Source organism: Dipodomys spectabilis, unplaced genomic scaffold (assembly GCF_019054845.1).
Source record: "Dipodomys spectabilis isolate Male_0828 unplaced genomic scaffold, ASM1905484v1 ptg000092l, whole genome shotgun sequence".
Lineage (NCBI taxonomy): Eukaryota > Metazoa > Chordata > Mammalia > Rodentia > Heteromyidae > Dipodomys > Dipodomys spectabilis.
In genome coordinates, this window is record NW_024870769.1 from 15324763 (window position 1) to 15346267 (window position 21505).

General features: G+C 41.5%; 1 protein-coding gene and 1 long non-coding RNA gene across 3 annotated transcripts; one reads left to right on the forward strand and one right to left on the reverse strand.

Moving 5' to 3' along the window:
- The first annotated feature begins 866 nt into the window (after positions 1 to 866).
- On the forward strand, positions 867 to 19651 carry LOC122112168 (zinc finger protein 567-like). Of its 2 annotated transcripts, XM_042685029.1 has the most exons (6): positions 867 to 915; positions 4818 to 4876; positions 12050 to 12176; positions 14346 to 14435; positions 16585 to 17688; positions 18025 to 19651. In XM_042685029.1, exons 2-6 carry the CDS (start codon positions 4862 to 4864, stop codon positions 18444 to 18446), a joined length of 1758 nt encoding a protein of 585 aa, XP_042540963.1. In that variant the 5' UTR covers positions 867 to 915; positions 4818 to 4861; the 3' UTR covers positions 18447 to 19651. The 2 variants fall into 2 exon arrangements, with proteins under 2 accessions (XP_042540963.1, XP_042540961.1); XM_042685027.1 differs by lacking the exon at positions 867 to 915 and having other exon boundaries at positions 4706 to 4876; positions 16585 to 17679; positions 18016 to 19651.
- On the reverse strand, positions 17632 to 19330 carry LOC122112170. Its single transcript, XR_006148115.1, has 3 exons — positions 19321 to 19330; positions 18533 to 18535; positions 17632 to 17720 (listed from the first exon to the last, which is right to left on the reverse strand). It is a non-coding gene; the product is annotated as an uncharacterized LOC122112170 (long non-coding RNA).
- Positions 19652 to 21505: the final 1854 nt, after the last annotated feature.

Sequence of the window (21505 nt, forward strand, 5' to 3'; positions counted from 1 at the left end):
GTAACAAGAGCCCCTTAGAGTGACCTTCAGATCTTGGCAGTTGCAGGACCCTTATCTACCACTTGGATGGCAGCCATAAATCCTAGTCCGACATGGTGAATGAAGCCCCTGGCCCACACCAGTGCCTTCGCCTGCTAGCCCTTTGTAGCCCCTCCTAATCCTCCTAGGTTATATAGGTGATCCCAGACAATAGCCTGTGCTTCTTCTCATTCCTCCCTCATGAAAATGAGTCTTGCTGGCTTCCCTCTCCTGGCAATAAGCCTTGGCAATAAACCTTTCTTTGTTCTCTGTACGTGGATATCTGTGTGGTTCTCTGGCAAAGTCTATTAATCTTAAATTTGCTAACACATACTGTTAGGAAAAAGAAGATATGGAAAAATTGCCTCCATTACCTTAATACAACTAGATACTTAAATAAATAATTTAAATTAAATCTTAAATAATAAATTATTAAGATTGAATATTATTATTTAAAATTATTATTATTTAAGATTATTTTGTGCTGTGCCCACATTTGAATTTGTATTTGGTCTCACAACATCGCAGGGGAAAAACAGGATTTCCAGAAAGTGCTTCCTCTCACCTGGCTTAGCTGGAAGAGTTAGGTCCTCAGCCAGCCCACAGAAAGCTAAGACATTAGATCTAACTCTGGGTAACAACTCTAAACGTCCACTTCCACTAGTGTAGCGCAAAGCATAGTGGGAAATGTAGTCTTCCCCAGGCACAGACACATTGGCAGGGCTCTTTCAGGCTCCTCCTCTGCATGCGTCTCCCCGCCCACTCGCGGCGTTTTCTGCGTTTCTGGCGCTGAGCCAAGCTCCTGGGAAGTTTCTGGAGTGAAGTTCAGAGTTCTGAATGCCTGAGCCGGGGTGGCAAGCGGCCCCGCCGTGCCTGGCCAACGTGGGGACCTGAAATGTGAGTGGATGGCAGGCAGGCAGGAAAACGGGCTGCAAGCGGCAGCTGGAGCCGGGCGGGTAGCCTGGAGGCTCCACGCACTGCCAGTCCCTCCGGTCTGGGTGACTGTGCCTGGGGTCGTGATTGCTTTGTCAGAGTCGGTTCTGCCAGAGTCAGTGTCCTTCCAGGTGCCGGAACCTAGCTGGCTCGGGAAGGCTCGCGGGCAGGCTAGAAGGTTGTCCAGACTAGGAGAGCTGGGGAGGCCTGCGCTTCTGTTCCACGCCTGATTCTGCTGTGAGCCAGTGTGATGACATCATTTGTCCAGCTGAACGATGGACGAGTCACAATTCTAGTGAGGTTGTGAAGGGTGTGCTGGCCGAGTCATGTGCTATGGCAGTTGTGTTGGTGGGGTTCTGTGTTGTTTCTTGTAGGACGTTTCTAGTCCTTCAGGGCGCTGTAGCCCTCTTAGCACTCCTGGCTCCAGTTCACACATGTTTGTACACGACTGGCTGATGGACCTGTATTCCTTGGAATTAAGTAAGCGTGGCAGATTCGAAGGAGGGCAGATTCTGAACAGGAGTGTGCATCCTGAAAGAACACTGTCCTTGTGAACTGTCACTAGCCCTAAAGAGCAGAGGCAGAGAAGCACTAGAAGGGGAAGATCTTGTTTCACTTTGGAAGATATTGTATCACTTTGGAAATTTTTGTGGGGACAGGGGTGAGGGAAGTGAATGAAGTCAATGTCGCACAAACATTGCTTGAAAATATTTCACTTGAAAGATTCTGCTCCTTTTCATATCCTCAGCATTTCCTGTGGCTTTTGTGACTGAAAAATATTACTAATATGGATATATTGCACTTTTAATATGTTCTTGAAATATTACATATTCTTCAGTACAATAATGAACTTATTTTACATTACTTAAAATAGAGTGGACTGCATATACTTTTGTCCTAACCCTGATTCCCTCCCTCTTGTTTTTTTTTTCTTTTTGTCTTTTGCCAGTGGTGAGGCTTGAACTTGGCCTGGGCACTGTTCCTAAGTTCCTGAACTCAAGGCAAGTACTCTACCACCTGAGCCACAGCACCACCTCCACTTTTCTGGTGGTTAATTGGAGATAACATTTGTAGGCAGAAATTCCATAATATGATTTTTTTTTTTTTGCTCTAGGGATGTCCAAAAGAAAAACAAAAAGAAAAAGTCCTCATGAAATATATGAAAATTTCATTCCCATAAATTGAGATATTCAGCCTATAACAAATTTATTTTATTTTATTTTTTTGTGTTTTTTTTTTGGGGGGGGGGGGGTCCGGTTGTGGGGCCTGAACTCTGGGCCTGGGCGCTGTCCCTCAGCTCTTCAGCTCAAGGATAGGGCTCTACCACTTGAGCCACAGCGCCACTTCCGGCATTTTTCTTTTTGCTTATGTGGTGCTGAGGAATTGAACCCAGGGCCTCAGGCATGCAAGGCAAGCGCTCTACCACTGAGCCACCTTCCCAGCCCCTTTTTTTTGGGTGGGGGGGGTCCGGTCCTGGGGCCTGAACTCTGGGCCTGGGGGCTGTCCCTCAGCTCTTCAGCTCAAGGATAGGGCTCTACCACTTGAGCCACAGCGCCACTTCCGGCTTTTTTCTTTTTGCTTATGTGGTGCTGAGGAATCGAACCCAGGGCCTCAGGCATGCAAGGCAAGTGCTCTACCACTGAGCCACCTTCCCAGCCCCCTATTTTATGTTTTTTAAAGTAAAAAACAAACTATTGTAATGCAGAAAAAGTTAAAACTAGAATTCATACATTGCCCTTTAATGATTCACTTGGTCTTGAGAAGGCTGGCCTGGCCAAAGTGCAACCATATTGGATATTAAGGCCATTTTGTAAAAAAGGCTTTTACTAACACAAGTTCAGGTTCCTAGAAAAATGGCAGGACCAAAACCGCTCTACTGGTAACTCCCTAGCAACAGTCAATCAGTAACTAGCAGGAAAGTAAAACTCCAGATTTTTAAGATAGCATAGTTAACATATTTTGCTGCTCAACTGCTTAGCCTGAGCACTTTAGCCAATAAGATTGTTACAAGACTTACCAATCATGTAACCACTAAGTTGGAAACCTCCTATCCTTGCTAAAACCACAATAAAAACCCTGCTGAATTGGAAGTCAGGGCTCTCAACTCTGACCCGCTGTGTTGGTGAAGGTTATGAGTCCAGGCTGGAGCTTGCAATAAATGACTCTCCTGTGCTTGCATCAGAATCGGTTCATTGGTGGTCTTTGGGGATCCTTATCTGGGCATAGCAGTCTTTACTTGCAAAAGCAAACTCACTGAATTCTAGGCAATTGACTTTTGTGGTGATTTGCATTATTCATCCACTGGTTGAAAAGTTCACTTCATTGTACTTCAGAAATTTGTCTCCTACATAGTTTTATTAAAAACAAAGCTGTAGATGACCTAGAATTTCCTATATAATTTACCACCAATATATACTGGCAAAAATATGCAGTCATTTCATTCATTTAAAGTTTTGAGAAGCTACATTTTAGGCTGGACTCAGCATTGCATTTCTGTTAGTATTGATTGTTGAACAGATGAGGCTTTACTCATGTCATTTTCTTACTGAGGATAGTTGGTTTAGGATGATATCATTCCTATTAAAAGTAAGTTATGTTCTTGATTAGGCTGTGTATATCCAGCAGAATAGCCAAGATTCTTAACAATATATTGTGTTAAGGGAGGCCGTCACTAAAGAATTTTCAAAACTTTGTTCACACAATATTCATTGACATCTTTTTGGCCAAAGCAAGTTAAATGACAAAGTCCAGATCAATGCTTGAGGCTACTTTGTTAGAGAAAGATGAGCTATCTGGGATCCATTATTGAAACAGGAAGCCACAAGAAATATATATTCTATTCACTTTCTCCTGTAATTCTGAATTTAAAATACTGAGTTGTAACCAACATTTTGCATGATGTTTAAATATTCCAAAACATGAGATATAGTAAAATACTCAATGGAGTCCTATGTGATATCTTTACATTAACCAGAAAATAGTTCATAGATTCCTAAGTGCAATTCTGTAATTTCTAATTTTAGTACAGAGATTATATGTCTCTCTTGACTTAGATTATTCAACAATTTTTTAGCGAAAAGGTCTTCTGTACAGGAAGGTGGTTTTTTCTTTTCTTTTCTTTTCCAATTCATGTGAATGTATTGCCTTGAGCAGGAAAATTTAAGACAAATTTGAAAGATTAAAAATTAGAGTTATATTTTACAATTGCTAATTGCTGATTTTTCTTTTGTAAACTTGCTCGCGCTAGCACTAACCCCTACCCCCATCCCCCTTTCTGGAAACAAGGAATTGAGTAAAAAGTTTCGGAGCCCAGATGCCTGCCCTGGGACTAGATCTGTGGTCATAGATAAAGAACAAACAAGTAAATTCCCCAAGTGGCCAAATGGGATACAAGAATGGGACCCAAGATAAGGACCCAAGATAAGGACCACCTGGCAAGTCCAGCAAACTAAGCCAAATGTTAATCAATCTCAAGCCTGTAACTATGTAAACTCCCCTCCAGGGTGATGCTCCCCCTAGACTTGCCCCAAGCCAACTGTTTTACAAAGAGTGTTATAAACTTCCCCGCAGATTGTATAGTGACTTTTAAATGGGCCACTCCTGGGACACCTGGTGTTATATGCTAATCTTGTGGTTTTTGCCTTTAAGAATGCCTGTAACCACTGCTCAGGGATCTCTCCCTTGCTGGTGCAGAGAGACCATTTGCACAAACGCTGAATTAACTCCTCTTGCTTGTTGCATCTACTGGTTTGGAGTCTTGGTTTCTGGAGCACCCTCCCATAGACGAAAGTATCCCAGGAGTCTGGGATCTTTCAAAATTCATATTGGTTCTTTCCTGATTCCATTTCATTTGCTTTCTTTTCCAGCTTTGCTTTCATAATCATCTCTGCATTGCCAACAGCAACAAAAAATGAGTGGATCCCTGGTGAGTTTTTTGCTTATGTCTTTCTTTGCTTTTTAGGAACTTTTTATTAACAATGTGCTCCAAAATTAAAATGGAAGAATAGAAAATATTTAGCCTCAGGAAAACATTCATAAATAAGATAAAGATGGCTTTTAGATTTAGTAGATTATATGTTCTTAAGAGTCAAACTGAGGGAGGGGGCTGGGAAGTAGCTCAGTGGTAGAGTGCTTGCCATGCATGCATGAGGCCCTGGGTTCGATTCCTCAGCACCACATAAGCAGAAAAATAAAAAGCCAGAAGTGACACTGTGGCTCAAGTTGGTAGAGTGCTAGCCTTGAGCTGAAGAGCTGAGGGACAGCACCCACCCAGAGTTCAGGCCACCCTCAAAAAAAAAGAGTCAAACTGAGTTTGAATACAAGTTTACCTCAAATTTGTCTCTGTTTTTACTGATGTGAGAAAAAGTAGCAAGCGCTACATGATCCACTGACACTTAGGAGGTAGTATGCTAACTTCTTATGGAATGTAGATTTGCTGGCCCTTGGTCAGAAATCTTACCCTTATTAGACACAAATTAAACTATCTTCATGATGCTAAACTGGGTAGTGATTATTTTTGGAGTAAATGAATTAGTATGATTCCAAGTATCTTTGAATGTTAAAGGCCTGAGTAAGCCATCTACATGAAGAATTAGAAAAATTAGGACTGCGTCCATTTTACAATTTAATAACTGCCGATTCTGCTTCTGTAAACTTGCTTGTGCTAGCACAGACCCTCCCGGGAAATAAGTAAAAAAGTTTCAGAGTCCAGATACAGGCCCTGGGACAAGGTCTGCAGACATAGATAAAGAACAAAAGAGTATGTTCTTCTAAATTCCTGTTTAGAAACTCTCAGCAAGGGACTCAAGATAAAGACCATCTGGCAAGCCCAGCAAACTAGGTCAAATGTCAACCAATCACGAGCCTGTAACTATGTAGCCTCCCCTCCAGGGAAGCCTCCCCCTAGAGAGCCAACCAGTTTATGACGAGTGTTACAAGACTTCCTGAGCAACAAAATGATTGCTGGAGTATATGATGATTTTTAAATTGAGCCAATCCCGGGGCACCCGGTGTCTTATGCTAATCCTGTGGTTTTTGCCTTTAAAAGTGCCTGTAATGGCTGCTCAGGGCTCCCTGTCTGCCCAGGACCGAGAGTCCGTTTGCGCAAACGCCAAATAAACTCCTCTTGCTTGTTGCATCTGCTGGTTTGGAGTCTTGGTTCCTGGGGTGCCCTCCCATTGAAGAAAGTATCCCAGTGAGTCTGGGGTCTTTCATATATACTTAAATGACTGTCCACATATAACCCTTGGCTGTTGGGTCTTTTCTATAGGGAGTGGAACAGGCTGCATGGAGTTGTATTTTTTTCCAAAGCTCATCAATTGCTTAAATTACTGTCAAACCCCATGACTGCATTTATTGTTTTTCTTACTTGACTGTTGTGCTATATTTAAAGACTTTGTCTGTGGCCTTTCTAGAAATATGTTTGTATTCACTTTTAAATTGACCTCCTACGCTATTTTCCTCCATTACTCTCTTTCTTTCCTTTTATTATTATTTTTTCTTTTTTTGGGGGGGGGGTCCAGTAGTGGGGCCTGGGCGCTATCCCTCAGCTCTTCAGCTCAAGGTTAGCGCTTTACCACTTGAGCCACAGCACTACTTCCGGCTTTTTTTTTTTCTTTTTGTTTATGTGGTGCTAAGGAATCGAACCCAGGGCCTCATGCATGCAAGGCAAGCGCTCTACCACTGAGCCACCTTCCCAGCCCCTTATTATTATTTTTTAATTAAACAAAAGTTTACACTTACGTAAGTCAGGCAAAGAGATATCCTTTTGGATAATGTCACTCCCTCCCTCACTTTTCCCCAGTTTTTTTCCTCCCTTCATACCCACAAGTTCTATAGTTCATTTTCAACACTGTTTCCAGTGAGTACCATTGCTTTCCTTTTATTTGAAAATAGAGACATTGGTGATAAGGGTCCTTGATCAAAGGAACGAAACTAATACAAAGTGAAGTCAAGCAAAGCTTTATTCCCTGCCAAGTATCAAGAATCAAACTAACTGGTCAGGGCCGTGTCTGTGGAGAGTGACCCCCACCTAGTCTCACAGGCTAGCTTTTATAGGGCAAAACAGCAAACTACATGTAGCTAATTTTACTCTTATTGGTTAAAACAGAAGGGTTACATATGTGCTTTTTACTGATTGGACACCTCCGCCTGGCCTGCCCTTCCCTCCCCCCCTCCCCCCAGGCTTCATTTCTGCTAACTGGCCGTTTTTGGAAATTGTTTTTCTTTTTTTCTTTTGGTTCTGTAAGGTATATTAACTAAGTAGGTTTCATTAGGTAGCCGATCAAGAGAACACCATGAGCTATTGAGGCAGGAAAAGAAGTTTATTTACCGAACTGCTGCCTCCCCTCTCCCCCACCATGGTTGGTGGAGAAGCACAGCTGAAAAGGAAAAGGGGGGTAGGGGAGGAAGAGCTGTGACCCCCCTGTGAGCCAGGACTTATCTAGGCCTGGGGCAGGAAGAGGTGTGGTCACACTGGATCTGGATGTGACCTCAGGGTCTGGGACCCTCCTAGGGTCAGATGGAAGGCATGTGACCAGAGGTGGCCCAGGATATGACCTAGTAGGAGGGGAAGGTGACTGCTTCCAGGTCTGCCAGTTACCTGGGTAACATATACTGGGTGGAAACTTAGCCAAAAAGGAGAGAGGTGTCCCTGTGCAGACCTTACAGTTCCCTTACAGACAGAGTCGGTTTGCCCTTACTGCACAAAGAACAGGTGCGGGCAAGGTCAGCTCATACTTATACTTTACAAACCAGATGGCTGCCTTTACAAAATGGAGTTACTTTGGCTAAGCTGGACCTAACAATTGGGTTTTTGCTTATTTCATCTTGTGTTTATTTTTGTATTCTTTTTTTGGGGGGGGGGGGTCCGGTCGTGTGGCCTGAACCCTGGGCCTGGGCACTGTCCCTCAGCTCTTCAGCTCAAGGCTAGCGCTCTACCGCTTGATCCACAGTGTCACTTCCGGCTTTTTTCTTTTTGTTTATGTGGTGCTGAGGAATCGAACCCGGGGCCTCAGGCATGCAAGGCAAGCGCTTTACCACTGAGTCACCTTCCCAGCCCTATTTTTGTATTCTTAAAAGTATGCTTTTATGAGTGATATATTATTGAATTGTTTCCCTTTTTTCTCATGTCAGGCAATGGCATATATCTTTACTCCATTTACATTACATACTAATATGGTTTCATTTATGTCTACCATTTTGCTACTTACTTTCTCCTTGCTTTATCTGATATTTATTTGTTACTTTCTATCTTTTTAGGGGTGTGATCATATCTTTCTAGCGTAGTCATCTCTGGGTATCCACAAATAGCAAAATAGATGTTCATGTTTCTTATGTAAAACTGTGTTGTGATTTCATATAAGCAGCACACATCCATCTATATACTTAAAATCACCTCTGACATCTAGTACAAATTAAATGCAATGTAAGTCGTTGTTATTTGGTATTTTCCAGCGTATTATCACAAAATTTTAGGACTGTACATATTCAGTACAGTAGCTATGTGTTTTCAAAGTTCTGGATCCATAGTTGGTTGAATTTGTGGGACTCACAAATATGCAAGGCCCACTGTATTTTAAGGTTATCATGGATGAGCACTAATGGAGTGTGGTACTACATTTTCCCTCATGAATGAAAAATGAGTGATTTTACATTTACTGGAAGTTCATCCTCAGCCTGAAGCATGATGTTTTAGAAGAAGCCAAACCTACAGGCAATTGTTCTATTGTTCTTGAGTTCTCATCTCTAGAACTACAAGAAAATATATTTCTCTCTCAATTCTGTTTTTTTTTGGGGGGGGGAGGGGATCCGGTTGTGGGGCCTGAACTCTGGGCCTGGGTGCTGTCCCTCAGCTCTTCAGCTCAAGGCTAGCGCTCTACCACTTGAGCCACCGTACCACTTCCAGGTTTTTTTCTTTTTTGCTTATGTGGTGCTGAGGAATTGAACCCAGGGCCTCAGGCATGCAAGGCAAGCGCTCTACCACTGAGCCACCTTCCTAACCCCCTCAATTCTGTTTTGATATGGCAGCCTAGGAAACTAATATACTGTAATGCATTGCATTATTATTAGTTACTCTGAGTTTTGAATATGCTTAGAGTACTGTTTTACTGCATCAAAATCTATAGGTGCTTTACAAGGGAATAGCTCTATATATAAGCTTTATGCTTAATACCTTTAAAAAATTGGCTATATTGTGGCTTTGAACTTAGGGCATGACATGTACAAAGCAAGTGCAGTAGCAGCTGGATATTGGTTCTTTATCCCTAGTGCATGTACTTTTGTATTCAATACATGTATGTATGCACATATTGAATTGTCAATTATATGAATCACCTATATACTATTGTATTTTTGCATTAAGCCATCATTTAAAAAATTACATAAAATAAATATGTGTTTGTATCCATATCTGTGTGTGTGTGTGTGTGTGTGTGTGTGTGTGTGTGTGTGTGTGTGTGTAGAGGAGTAGTCCTTTATGCTTACCTACAATTTCACTATTTCTGTGATCCTGATTCTATGAGTGCGTCTAAGTTAGCACATATTGTGATGTAGCGCCTTTTCATGTAGCACTCTGGTAATGCAGGTGTGTTGCTGATAAATTAGCTTAATCAGAAAATATATTCAATACATATTTTTAGAATAGTTCCTCTGGAACTGTTGGAGTGAGGGAAGTTATTTTCTTTTAATACTTTATACACATATTTCCTTTTGGTGTATTGGGGGGTCATCATTCATTTCTGGTATTGTTAAGCATAGTGAAGTAGAAAAATGGTTAGTCATTCTTTTTTTGTAGTGAGACTCAGCATGGGAGTTTATCTTTCCTTGTGCCTTCTGCATAAGACATTAGTACCAAATACTGTTGTACCCTCTTTTATTTTCTTCCACATTTTGGATCGTTTCCCTGATTTTTTTTCTTTTCTTTTCTTTTTTTCTTCATTTTTGTTGGTTGTGGGGCTTGAACTCTGGGCCTGGGTGCTGTCCCTCAGCTCTTCAGCTTAAGGCTAGCACTCTATCACTGGAGCTACACCGCCACTTCCAGTTTTCTGGTTGTTTATTGGAGATAAGAGTCTCACAGACTTTCCTGCCTGGGCTGGCCTTGAACCGCAATCCTCAAAATCTCAGCCTCCTGAATAGCTAGGAGGCACCGGCTTTTTTGGTTTTTTTCCTAATGCTTAAACTCAGGGTGTGGAAACTATCCCTGAGCTTGTTTTGCTTAAGGCTAGTTCACTCTACCACTTGAGCTATAGCGCCACTTCTGGCCTTTTCTTCATGTATGTTAGGCCAGCACTCTACCACTGACCACCTTCCCAGCCCTTCCCTGATCTTTATTCTTATTTTTCTTTGCCTTGCTGGGGGTTGCTAGGTCTGACAGTGCTTTCTGATATTCTCTCTCTTAGTTCTTTTTCCATGTCCTTCCATCCTTCCATGAGGTACCAGTAAATGCAAATATGGTCAAGACACATTTTATTTCATTATGATTAATGTTTTATAATGCAGAAGGAGGGTGATGTCATAATAGTTAATGCTACCAGTTCTATGGTTTTTGGGAATGACATATAAGAAGGCTTCAGAACATCTTTAGGGTTATACTAATAATGAGACGTTTATTGTGAGAACTAAGTAAAATATTCTGTGTTCCAGATTTTACTAATCAGTTTCTTGAGTACTGTTACTTTCTTTAAACTTACCTAGGAACTGTGTTTTTATAGATCTGCTAATGTGGTTGGTACCCCTTGTTATTTCTTTCTTTATTTTTTTTTTGGTCCAGTCGTGGGCCTGAACTCTGGGCCTGGGCGCTGTCCCTCAGCTCTTAGGCTCAAGGCTAGTGCTCTACCTCTTGAGCCACAGAGCCACTTCCGGATTTTTTCCCCTGCTTATGTGGTGCTGAGGAATCGAACCCAGGGCCTCATGCATGCAAGGCAAGCGCTCTACCACTGAGCCACCTTCCCAGCCCTCTTTTTTTTTTAATGTTCATTTTTTTTTATTGTGAAAATACAGAGGGGTTACAATTACATGGGCAAGATAATGAGTACATTTCTTATCAAGCATTGTAGCCTCCTTTGTTTCCCCTTCCCATCCCTTCCCATCCTCCCCCCACCCCTCCACCCAATCCTCCCCACTTCCCCCCCACCAGAGCTGTAAAGTTCATTTTTGACATAACGACTTGTACATTGCATTGTTGCAATGGGTCCACCTGTATCCCTATTTAAACAATTTGTTTTTCTCCTTCCCCTCCACAAATTATACCCACATCAAATACAGTGAAAGCAGGGGTTATACTGTGGGGAAGGGACATACAAAGCAACAAAGAAATAGCCCCTTGTGGCTGGGAAGGTGGCTCAATGGTAGAGCGCTTGCCTTGCATGCTCAAGGCCCTGGGTTTGATTCCTCAGCACCACATAAGCAAAAAGAAAAAAGCCGGAAGTGGCGCTGTGGCTCAAGTGGTAGAGCGCTAGCCTTGAGCTGAAGAGCTGAGGGACAGCGCCCAGGCCCAGAGTTCAGGCCCCACGACCAGACCCAAAAAAAAATAAAATAAAATAACCCCTTGTGATTTCTTGACTGAGCTCTGGACGATCTAGATTCTAGGCATCTAGTTACAATTGATGCCAGTAGTGAAGGTCAGTAGCTCTTTAAAAGAGGAATCTTATCTTGTTTCTATTGCTAGCACCAGAAACACTTCCTGATTAATAAGGTAACTTATTTTAATAATTAATAAGTTTGTATAGAGGCAGCTATTCATACTTTGACTTTTCTTTCCTGTATTGCATAGATAACAGAGCAAGGTCCAGTCATTTTTTTTTTCCAGTCCTGAGGCTTGAACTCAGGGCCTGGGCATTGTCTCTGAGCTGCTTTTGTTCAAGGCTAGCACACTATCACTTGAGCCCCAGTGCCATTTCCAGCTTTTTCTGTTTATGTGGTACTGAGGAATTAAACCCAGGGCTTCATTCATGCTAGGCCAGCCCTCTACCAATAAGCAACATTCCTGGCTCTCCAACCATTTTATGTAAGACAGAAACATGCATGTAGAGAAATAGAGTCCTCAGAGTTGGTTATCTCATGACTCATGGCTAATGACTTCTTAAATATGCCGTTACAGGGGTTGGTATCATTTGAGGATGTGTCTGTGGACTTCAGCTGGGAGGAGTGGAAGGACCTGGATGATGCTCAGAGGACCCTGTATAAGGATGTAATGCTGGAGATCTATAGCAACCTGGTGTCCTTGGGTGAGCAAAGGTCACATTAATTCTCATGAGCAAGTGCTTTGTTCTTGATAGATATATGAATATGGATCAGATTTAATGCTATTTAGATGTAATATTCTGTTTTTTTTTTTTTGGGGGGGGGGGGTCCGGTCATGGGGCCTGAACTCTGGCCTTGGGCACTGTCCCTCAGCTCTTCAGCTCAAGACTAGTGCTCTGCCACTTGAGCCACAGCGCCACTTCCGGCTTTTTTTCTTTTTGCTTATGTGGTGCTGAGGAATCGAACCCAGGGCCTTGAGCATGCAAGGCAAGCGCTCTACCACTGAGCCACCTTCCCAGCCCAATATTCTGTTTTTTGAGGACCATCATGTCACCATAAGAGAAAGTTCATTCTTCAAAGTAGTTTGGTGAAAGTTCTATACTATTACCCAATAACAGGGCACTAGTTTCCCAAATCTGACTTACTTCTGAAGCCAGAGCAAACAGCAGAGCCATTGATGGAAGAAGGATACTCTAAACAGGGCTTCCCAGGTGATTCAGTGCAGTTTAGACAGGGAGGTTGTGAAGATCAGAGCCAGTGTGGCTGTGTTGAGCTGTTCTCCACAGTTCCCACAGTTTCTTCACCTGAAGACAGATCCTGTCATGCATTGGACATCTGCCCTCTGCAGTCTTCATTGGTATCTCTTTTATAAATGTACCTCCTCATTTTTGTTTCTTTAAGTATTACTGAGACTCTAGTCATGTTCTGGCTCTTAGACTTTCTTCTTGGTTAGTTTTTCTATATTTTCAGTTACTTTTTCTCTATCCAATTATAAAATCTTTCCCCCTAAACATTTACTAATACTTCATAAATTCCTTCAAGGTTGGTTAGTAGAATAATTTGCATGTGCTTTTATTTTTGTGACGTGTAGATCACAAGAAAAATCAAATATATTTCCTTTTAATGAACTTAATACTATTTTCAGAACAGACACAAACAAAACAAATATGTTTAGTTGTGAGATGAGATCCACAAAGAAGTTTTTGTTTTTCTTTTGTCCGTCATGGCGCTTGAACTCTGGGCCTGAGCTCTCCAGCTCAAAGCAAGCGCTCTACCACTTGAGTTACAGCACCACTTCCAGTTTTCTGAGTGGTTTATTGGAGATAAGAGTCTCATGGAGTTTTGATGGGGCTGACTTTGAATGGCGATCCTCAGATCACATCCTCCTAAGAAGCTAGGATTACAGGTGTGAGCCACTGGCGCCCAGCTTCCACAAAGAAGTTTTACCTGGATGAGACTGAGGAAAATATTGAATAAGAGATATTATTATTTATTTTTATGTTTTTTTTTTTTTTTTGTCAGTTGTGGGCCTGAACTGTGGGCATGGACACTGTCCCTCAACTCTTCAGCTCAAGGTTAGTCCTCTACCACTTGAGCCACAGCGCCACTTCTGGCTTTTTCTGCTTATGTGGTGCTGAAGAATCGAACCCAGGGCCTCATGCTTATAAGGCAAGCACTCTACCACTGAGCCACCTTCCCAGCCCAATAGATATTATTTACTTAAGAAAACTTGATTTTATTTTAATATTTATTTATTTATTTTTGTTGTTTTTTGTGTTTTGGGTCCGGTTGTGGGGCCTGAACTCTGGGCCTGGGCGCTGTCCTTCAGCTCTTCAGCTCAAGGCTAACACTCTACCTCTTGAGCCACAGTGCCACTTCTGGCTTTTTTCTTTTTGCTTATGTGGTGCTGAGGAATCGAACCCAGGGCCTCAGGCATGCAAAGCAAGCGCTCTACCACTGAGCCACCTTCCCAGCCCCTATTTTAATATTTAAAATTTTATTGTAAACACGATGTACAGAGTAGTTACAGTTACATTTGTCAGGAAATGAGGACATTGCTGTTGGAAAGTGTTATGCAATACCTCATTTTCTCTCCCTGTTTCCCCCAGGATAACTTAATTTTTATGTGATGCTTTTCTAAATTTGCCATATGATATATAGGTTGATATACAATCTAATATAAAGTGTACATCACTATTATAGACACGAATTTGGAATTCAGTAATTTAAAACTGGTATTTAAAATCAAAAGCACATATTTGAGGTCTTCTTTAGAATTGATGAGAAATAAGAAAATAGATTCAAAAGTAGCCTTCTACCAGGTTGTGTGAGATCATTACACCAGACCAAAGTTCTATATTCCCCATTAACAGGACACTGTGTACCTAAACCTAAAGTGATTGTTAAGCTGGAGCAAGGAGCAGAACCATGGCTGGGAGAAGCCCTAGATAAGAATGTCACAGGTGAGTCAGCATTTGCTGGACATGGATGTTAAAAAGAGAGAGCTCAGAAGATGTGACTATATTGAGATGTTCTCATTCCTATCCCATCTCCTGGATTCCTGTGTTCCTGATTCTTTCCAGCAGGTACTAGGGTAATGGATGAAGACATACTATAGTTTTGTAATAACATCATAAGAGGAGGAATGAATGTAACTAACCTACGTGACTTAATAGACAATGTCTCTCCTTTTTTTGCCTCTATATCATCAGATTTTACCAAGGCTAGCTTATGGGAATTACAGGAACAGATCAAATAGGCATATTCTAAGCAATAAGAAATAAGATATCGGGGGGTTGGGAAGGTGGCTCAGTAGAGTGCTTGCCTTGCTTGCATGATACCCTGGGTTCGATTCCTTAGCACCACATAAGCAGAAAAAGCTGGAAGTGGTGCTGTGGCTCAAGTGGTACGGTGCTGGCCTTGAGCTGAAGAGCTGAGGGACAGTGCCCAGGCCCGGAGTTCAGGTCCCACGACCAGCCAAAAAAAAAGAAATAAGATATCAGAAGGCAGTAATGTGAGTACACAAAGGCACTTTTCCTGTCTTTGACAGGAAGATTAGAAAAATTGATCTTGTATAAATCAGGTGCCTGTAATCCTAGCTACTCAAAAGGCTGAGATCTGAGGACTGTGGTTCAAAACAAGCCATGGCAGGAAATTTTGTGAGATTCTTATTTCCAGTTAACCACCAGGAAACCAGAAGTGGCACGGTGGCTCATGTGGTACAGTGCTAGCTTTGAGCTGAAGAGCTCAGGCCCAGGCCCAGAGTTCAAGCCCCACTACCAGCACCACACACACCCCCAAAAAAAATCCTGTCTTAAACACAGGATAAAGAACCATAAAACAATAAGTTTTCTTCTAAGATCAGTCACTCTGCAAATATTCACAGTTCCCATCGGGATGAGGGTCCCCATACTGTGTGTGGCAGAAAAGAAGTTCTTTGAACTCAAGTCTAAGTGAACCAACACTAATGTGGAGTATCCTAAAATCTGTGTGAGAGTATTTAAGGTTAGCATTTCTCTTTTATCTTTGGAACTCATTCTGAAACAAAAAAAGAAAATGGAAAACTTACAGGAACTCCATTTTCTGTTAACCCTGAAGATAGATGGTATCAGGAACTAAGGAGGACAGGATATTTGCAGCCTCAGATAAGTCAGAAAAGAAACTTCTCAATGGTGGAGCAGAAACCTAGGATTCAGAACCAAAGCTTTTAAAAAATGTAACCAAGTTTGGGGGTTTAGTGTCACCCATGTGGGCAATGCTATGAAAATAGGAATGTGGAAGATATTTTTTAGAACATACAAAAAAAAAGAGACTTGAAAATCCCCATAGGTACCAGGTAGAATTTTCTGGGCGGAGAGTTTCTCAAAGATAAGCATGAATCCTCCCTTCAGGAACCACTCCTGATTAGGTGACAGGTAATTTACCCTTTTATATATCCTTAGGTTCTCTGAACCTGGAATGCTGTCTTCAAATCTAAAGGTTTCAGAAGGAAAGTAGCACATAATTTTTGCAAAATATATAAAAACTTCCCTAAAACAAAACAAAATTGAGCCGGGTGCTGGTGGCTCATGCCTGTAATCCTAGCTACTCAGACGGCTGAAGACTGAAGATCTCAGTTCAAAGCCAGCCCAGGCAGGAAAGTCCATGAGACTCTTATCTCCAGTTAACCACCAGAAAACTGGAAATGATACTGTGGCTCAAGTGGTAGAGCTGAAGACCTCAGGGACAGTGCCCAGACCTAGAGTTCAAGCCCTGCAACAGACCAAAAATAAAAAAAAAAAATTGAAAGAAAAGAAAGGAAGAGAAATAATTGCAGATTATTTGTCTTCAGTTTAAAAGCAATAGCAGTTATTGAGTATTTTGACCAAATATTTCCTCTGATATTTAAACACACAATAAAACTTTAAGAACCAGAGAAGAATATGATTTTATTAGTATTTGTTAAGTAACTCCTTAGGGAGGAATGCATTCAATTCTCATAATTCCATTCCTAGTAGTATTATCTTTAGTAAGTAGAATGGGCGGAAATGTGTTTACCTTTACTTGAGTATTCTCTAAGTAATTCTTGGATGCCATCATGATTTTAATCTACTTATTTGTTAAACATTTTAGATGTCCAGCAAGTAGATGTCTTCGGTGAAATGTGCCAGGAAAGTCCAGACAGACATCTGTTACAAGTCATAATCAAAAGTAGCAACATAGTGGAGGAAAGAGTTCGTTTTTTAGGTGTAAAAAATGAAACAAATCTTCTTACTACAAACCAGATCTCAGTGTACAGCGGGAAACTCTCTCAGGAGAGATACCCTATGAATATAATGAATGTAATTACCAGAAATCAGATCTCAGCAAGCCTCAGAGAACTCAAGCAGGAAACAAATCACATGAGTGTAACACATGTGGAAAGTCTTTCAAGCAAAACCCATACCTCAATGTTTATCAGAAAAGACACAGAGGAGAGAAATCTTATGAATATAACCCATGTGCAAAGTCTTTCAAAAGGAAATCATAGCTCGAGGTGCATCAGAGAACATACAGGGGAGAAACCACATAAATGTAACGTGTGTGGAAGGTCTTTTAGCCAGATGTCTTATCTCTGCAAACATCAGAGCACACATACAGGAGAGAAACAATCTGAACGTAATGCATGTGGAAATTCTTTTGTCATCGAATCAAACCTAAAGAGGAATCAGAACACACACACAGAGGAGAAACCATATGAATGTGAGTCATGTGAAAAGTCTTTCGGCAAGATGTCTTATCTCCTCAAGCATCAGCTTACACATACAAGAGGGAAACCATATGAATGTAACACATGTGGAAAGTCTTTCACCCAGATGTGGTATCTCCACAGACATCAGAAAACACACACAGGAGAGAAACCTTATGAATGTAACACGTGTGGGAAGTCTTTCATAGTGATTTCACATCTCCGCATGCATCAGAGCACACACACAGGGGAGAAACCATATGAATGTAACACATGTGGAAAGTCTTTTGTCATCAAGTCCAACCTCACTAGGCATCAGAGAACACACACAGGGGAGAAACCATATGAATGTAAATCATGTGGAAAATCTTTTAGACGGATGTCACATCTCTGTAGCCATCAGAATAAACACACAGGAGAGAAATCTTATAACTGCAACACATGTGGAAAGTCTTTCTTCTACAAGTCAAACCTCACTGACCATCAGAAAATACACACAGGAGAGAAACCATATGAATGTGACACATGTGGAAAGTCTTTTCTCATGAAGTCACACCTCAATACACATCAGAAAACACACACAGGAGAAAAACCATATGAATGTAACATCTGTGGAAAGTCTTTCACCAAGAAGGCAATCCTCAATTATCACCAGACAATTCATACAGGAGAGAAGCCTTATGAGTGTAACAAATGTGGAAAGTATTTTGTCTACAAGTCATCCCTCAGTTTACACCAGACAACACACACAGGAGAGAAACCATATAAATGTAACAGATGTGGAAAGTCTTTTCTCACAAAGTCATACTTCAGTGTGCATCAGAAAACACATACAGGAGAGAAACCATATGAATGTGACACATGTGGAAAGTCTTTTCTCATAAAGTCACACCTCAATACACATCAGAAAACACACACAGGAGAAAAACCATATGAATGTAACATCTGTGGAAAGTCTTTCACCACAAAGGCAATCCTCAATTATCACCAGCCAATTCATACAGGAGAGAAGCCTTATGAGTGTAACAAATGTGGAAAGTATTTTGTCTACAAGTCATCCCTCAGTTTACACCAGAAAACGCACACAGGAGAGAAACCATATAAATGTAACAGATGTGGAAAGTCTTTTCTCACGAAGTCATACTTCAGTATGCATCAGAAAACCCATACAGGAGAGAAACCATATGAATGTAATTTATGTGCAAAGTCTTTCAGCCAGAGGTCTCGTCTCTGCATTCATCAGAGCACACATAAAGAAACCATATGAATGTAACACGTGGAAAATCTTACTGAAAGATTAAAAATTAGAGTTACATTTTACAATTGCTAACTGCTGATTTTGCTTCTGTAAACTTGCTTGCACTAGCACTGACCCTTCCCCTCCCTGGAAATAAGTAAAAAGTTTCAGACTCTAGATGCCGGCCCCGGGACAAGGTCTGTGGTTAAAGATAAAGAACAAAAGAGTGTGTTTTTCTAAGTTCTTGTTTGAAAATTCACCAAATGGGACCCAAGATAAGGACCATCTGGCGAGTCCAGCAAACTAAGTCAAACATCAACCAATCGCAAGCCTGCAACTATGTGAACTCCCCTCCAGGGTGACCGCTCCCCCTAGATTTGCCCTGAGCGAACCATTTTACGAAGAATGTTACAAAGTTTCCCTCGTAGCAAAATGATTGCTGGAGTACACAGTGACTTGTAGATGGACCAATCCCGGGGCACCTGGTTTCTTATGCTAATCCTGTGGTTTTTGCCTTTAAAAATGCCTGTAACCACTGGGCAGGGCTCTCTCTCTTGCCAAGGCAGAGAGACCGATTGTGCAAACGCTGAATAAACTCTTGTTTGTTGCATCTGCTGGTTTGGAGTCTTGGTTTCTGGGGCGCCTTCCCGCAGACGAAAGTATCACAGGAGTCTGGGGTCTTTCATTACCAAGTCACACCTCAGTACCCATCAGAGAACACACTCAGGAGAAAAGCCATATGAATAGCACAATTCATCCTTCAAGAGGCATCAGAGAACACATAAGGGACACGCTATATTAATCGAACACATGTGGAAAGCCTTCAGATATATCAAATCTCCTCAAGCATCAGAGAACACAGAGAAAAGAAATATTAGAAATGTAACAAATGTAGAAAGTCCACTACAAGTCAAACCTCAATGTTCATCTGAGAATACAGACAGGAGCGAAACCTTATGAATGTAACAATTGTGGAAGGTCTTTCAAGCAGAAGTTTAATCTGAGTGTGCATCAGAGCATTCACACAGGAGAGAAACCTTATGAATGTTGCAAATGTGGAAAGTCTTTCACTTACAAGTCAGATCTTAGCAGACATCAGAGTTTGCACAGGAGAGAAATCAGCACCAAATCAGACAGATGGAAATGAGGATTATAAGAGTTTTGAACATGTATTTTAATGCTTTTTTATTTCATCGATTTGTTTCTAATGCATTTATAAGATTATCTCTTTGTTGCTATGTATGTCCCTCCCCCACAGTGTAACCCCTGCTTTCACTATATTTGATGTCAGTATAACTTGTGGAGGAGATGGGGAAAAACAAGTCATTTAAGGATACAGGTGGACCTGTTGCAACAATGAGAAGTACAAGTTGTCAAGTTGTCATGTCGAAAATGAGCTTTACAACATTGGTGTGGGGGGGAGGATTGAGTGGTGGGGAGGTAGGGGGGAGGTAGGGAAGGGATGTGAAGGGTAAACAAAGGAGGAGGCTGCAATGCTTGATAAGAAATGTATGCATTATCCTGCCCATGTAATTGTAACCTCTCTGTACAGTATGTTCACAAAAAAATAAAATAAAATTTAAAAGAAAAAGAGTTTTGAACTTTATTCTGAGCCACCTTTTAACCCTGTACCTCCTTCATAGAGCATCAGAATTAGAGAAGTTGATGTTGAGCAGCATACTTTGGTGAACTACCTGATGGAACTGTCTATATTAGATTATGAAATGGTGCACTTTCCTCCTCAAATTCCAGTAGGAGCCTTTTGCTTTGCCCTAGAAGTTCCTGATGATGGTAAATAGACACTACCTCTTCAGAATTACCTGTTTTACACTAAGGAATCTCCCCTTACTACACAGCACCTTGCTAAGGACATACTCATGGTGAAGGTGGCTTTCAACATGACTCTCAAGAACAAGTATGTGAGGCTGGGAAGATGGCTGAGTGGTAGAGTGCTTCCCTTGCATGCCTGAGGCCCTGGGTCCAATTCCTCAGCACCACATAAGCAGAAAAAACCGGAAGTGGTGCTGAGGCTCAAGAGGTAGACCGCTAGCCTTAAGCTGAACAGCTGAGGGACAGCACCCAGGCCCAGAGTTCAGGCCCCATGACCAAAAAAAAAAAACAACAAAAAACCAAAACCAATGACTATGCTTCATGTAGGCCTGTCAACAGCATTTTAACACAGGTGAATTCTACAGTAGTTCAACATATATCCAGAGCAGGGGTTAAAGTGTAACTTGTGAGCTTGAGTTAAAATACTATGATAATAGCTGCAAATAAAATTGGCACCATGTGTCATTTTTGAATATTATCTTACATTGACTAGGATTTTAATGAAGGTTGTGAAATATTTACTATTAATACCTTAACTCATCTGAATGTAATTACTCTAGGGGATCCCAAATCTCACCTTAGCCCAAACAATCATACTGACATGACATCTTAACTCTATCCCCTAACTCTACCTAATGCTAAACCTAACCCAATTCTGACCCTAACCACAGCCAAAATGTAAACCCTAACTGAACCTCAACCCTCACACCTGATTGGAGCCTTCAGTCGAACCTCTGTTCAAGCCTCATTCCATTGCTAATGCCCAGCCTAGCACAACTTGTGATTCTACCTCTAAGCAGAACCCTAGCCTTACTACCTAAGACCACTCAAAACCCTTGTCTATACTGCTGAGGCCACCAATAAGCCTAACCTAAGCAAAAGCCTCACTCTAACATGAAGAGGCCTTCAAACAAAGAAAAGGGTGGTCTGTGCTCTGAATCTAACAATTCCTGAGTCTAGCACCATTGGTGTCGGACATGCAGGCAATGCTGGTTTCCCTGGCCTCCTTTTCCCTGATCTATCATCTTTTTCACAGTTCTAGAGACATGAAAAGGTGTGTGGTGCAATAGGTGGAATTAAAAGAATAATGAAGCAGCCAGTGTTTGTCTATTTTCCCAGTCTGGGAATAAAATTATGGGCCTTGCCAACGTTGGGCAAACTTAAAGCTAACAGAACGCACCACAGACTGTGTGGATAGCTCAGTGGACCCATCTACCCATCCATCCAACTAAACAAAGAATTTAAAAAGCATCAACAAC

What these genes read in the sequence shown, in the direction of transcription:
- LOC122112168 (XM_042685029.1), top strand. An exon ending in TAGCAACCTGGTGTCCTTGG is followed by an intron (nt 12,177 to 14,345) that starts GTGAGCAAAGGT and finishes CCCCATTAACAG; the next exon opens with GACACTGTGTACCTAAACCT. An exon ending in AATACACACAGGAGAGAAAC is followed by an intron (nt 17,689 to 18,024) that starts CATATGAATGTG and finishes CAGGAGAGAAAC; the next exon opens with CATATGAATGTGACACATGT.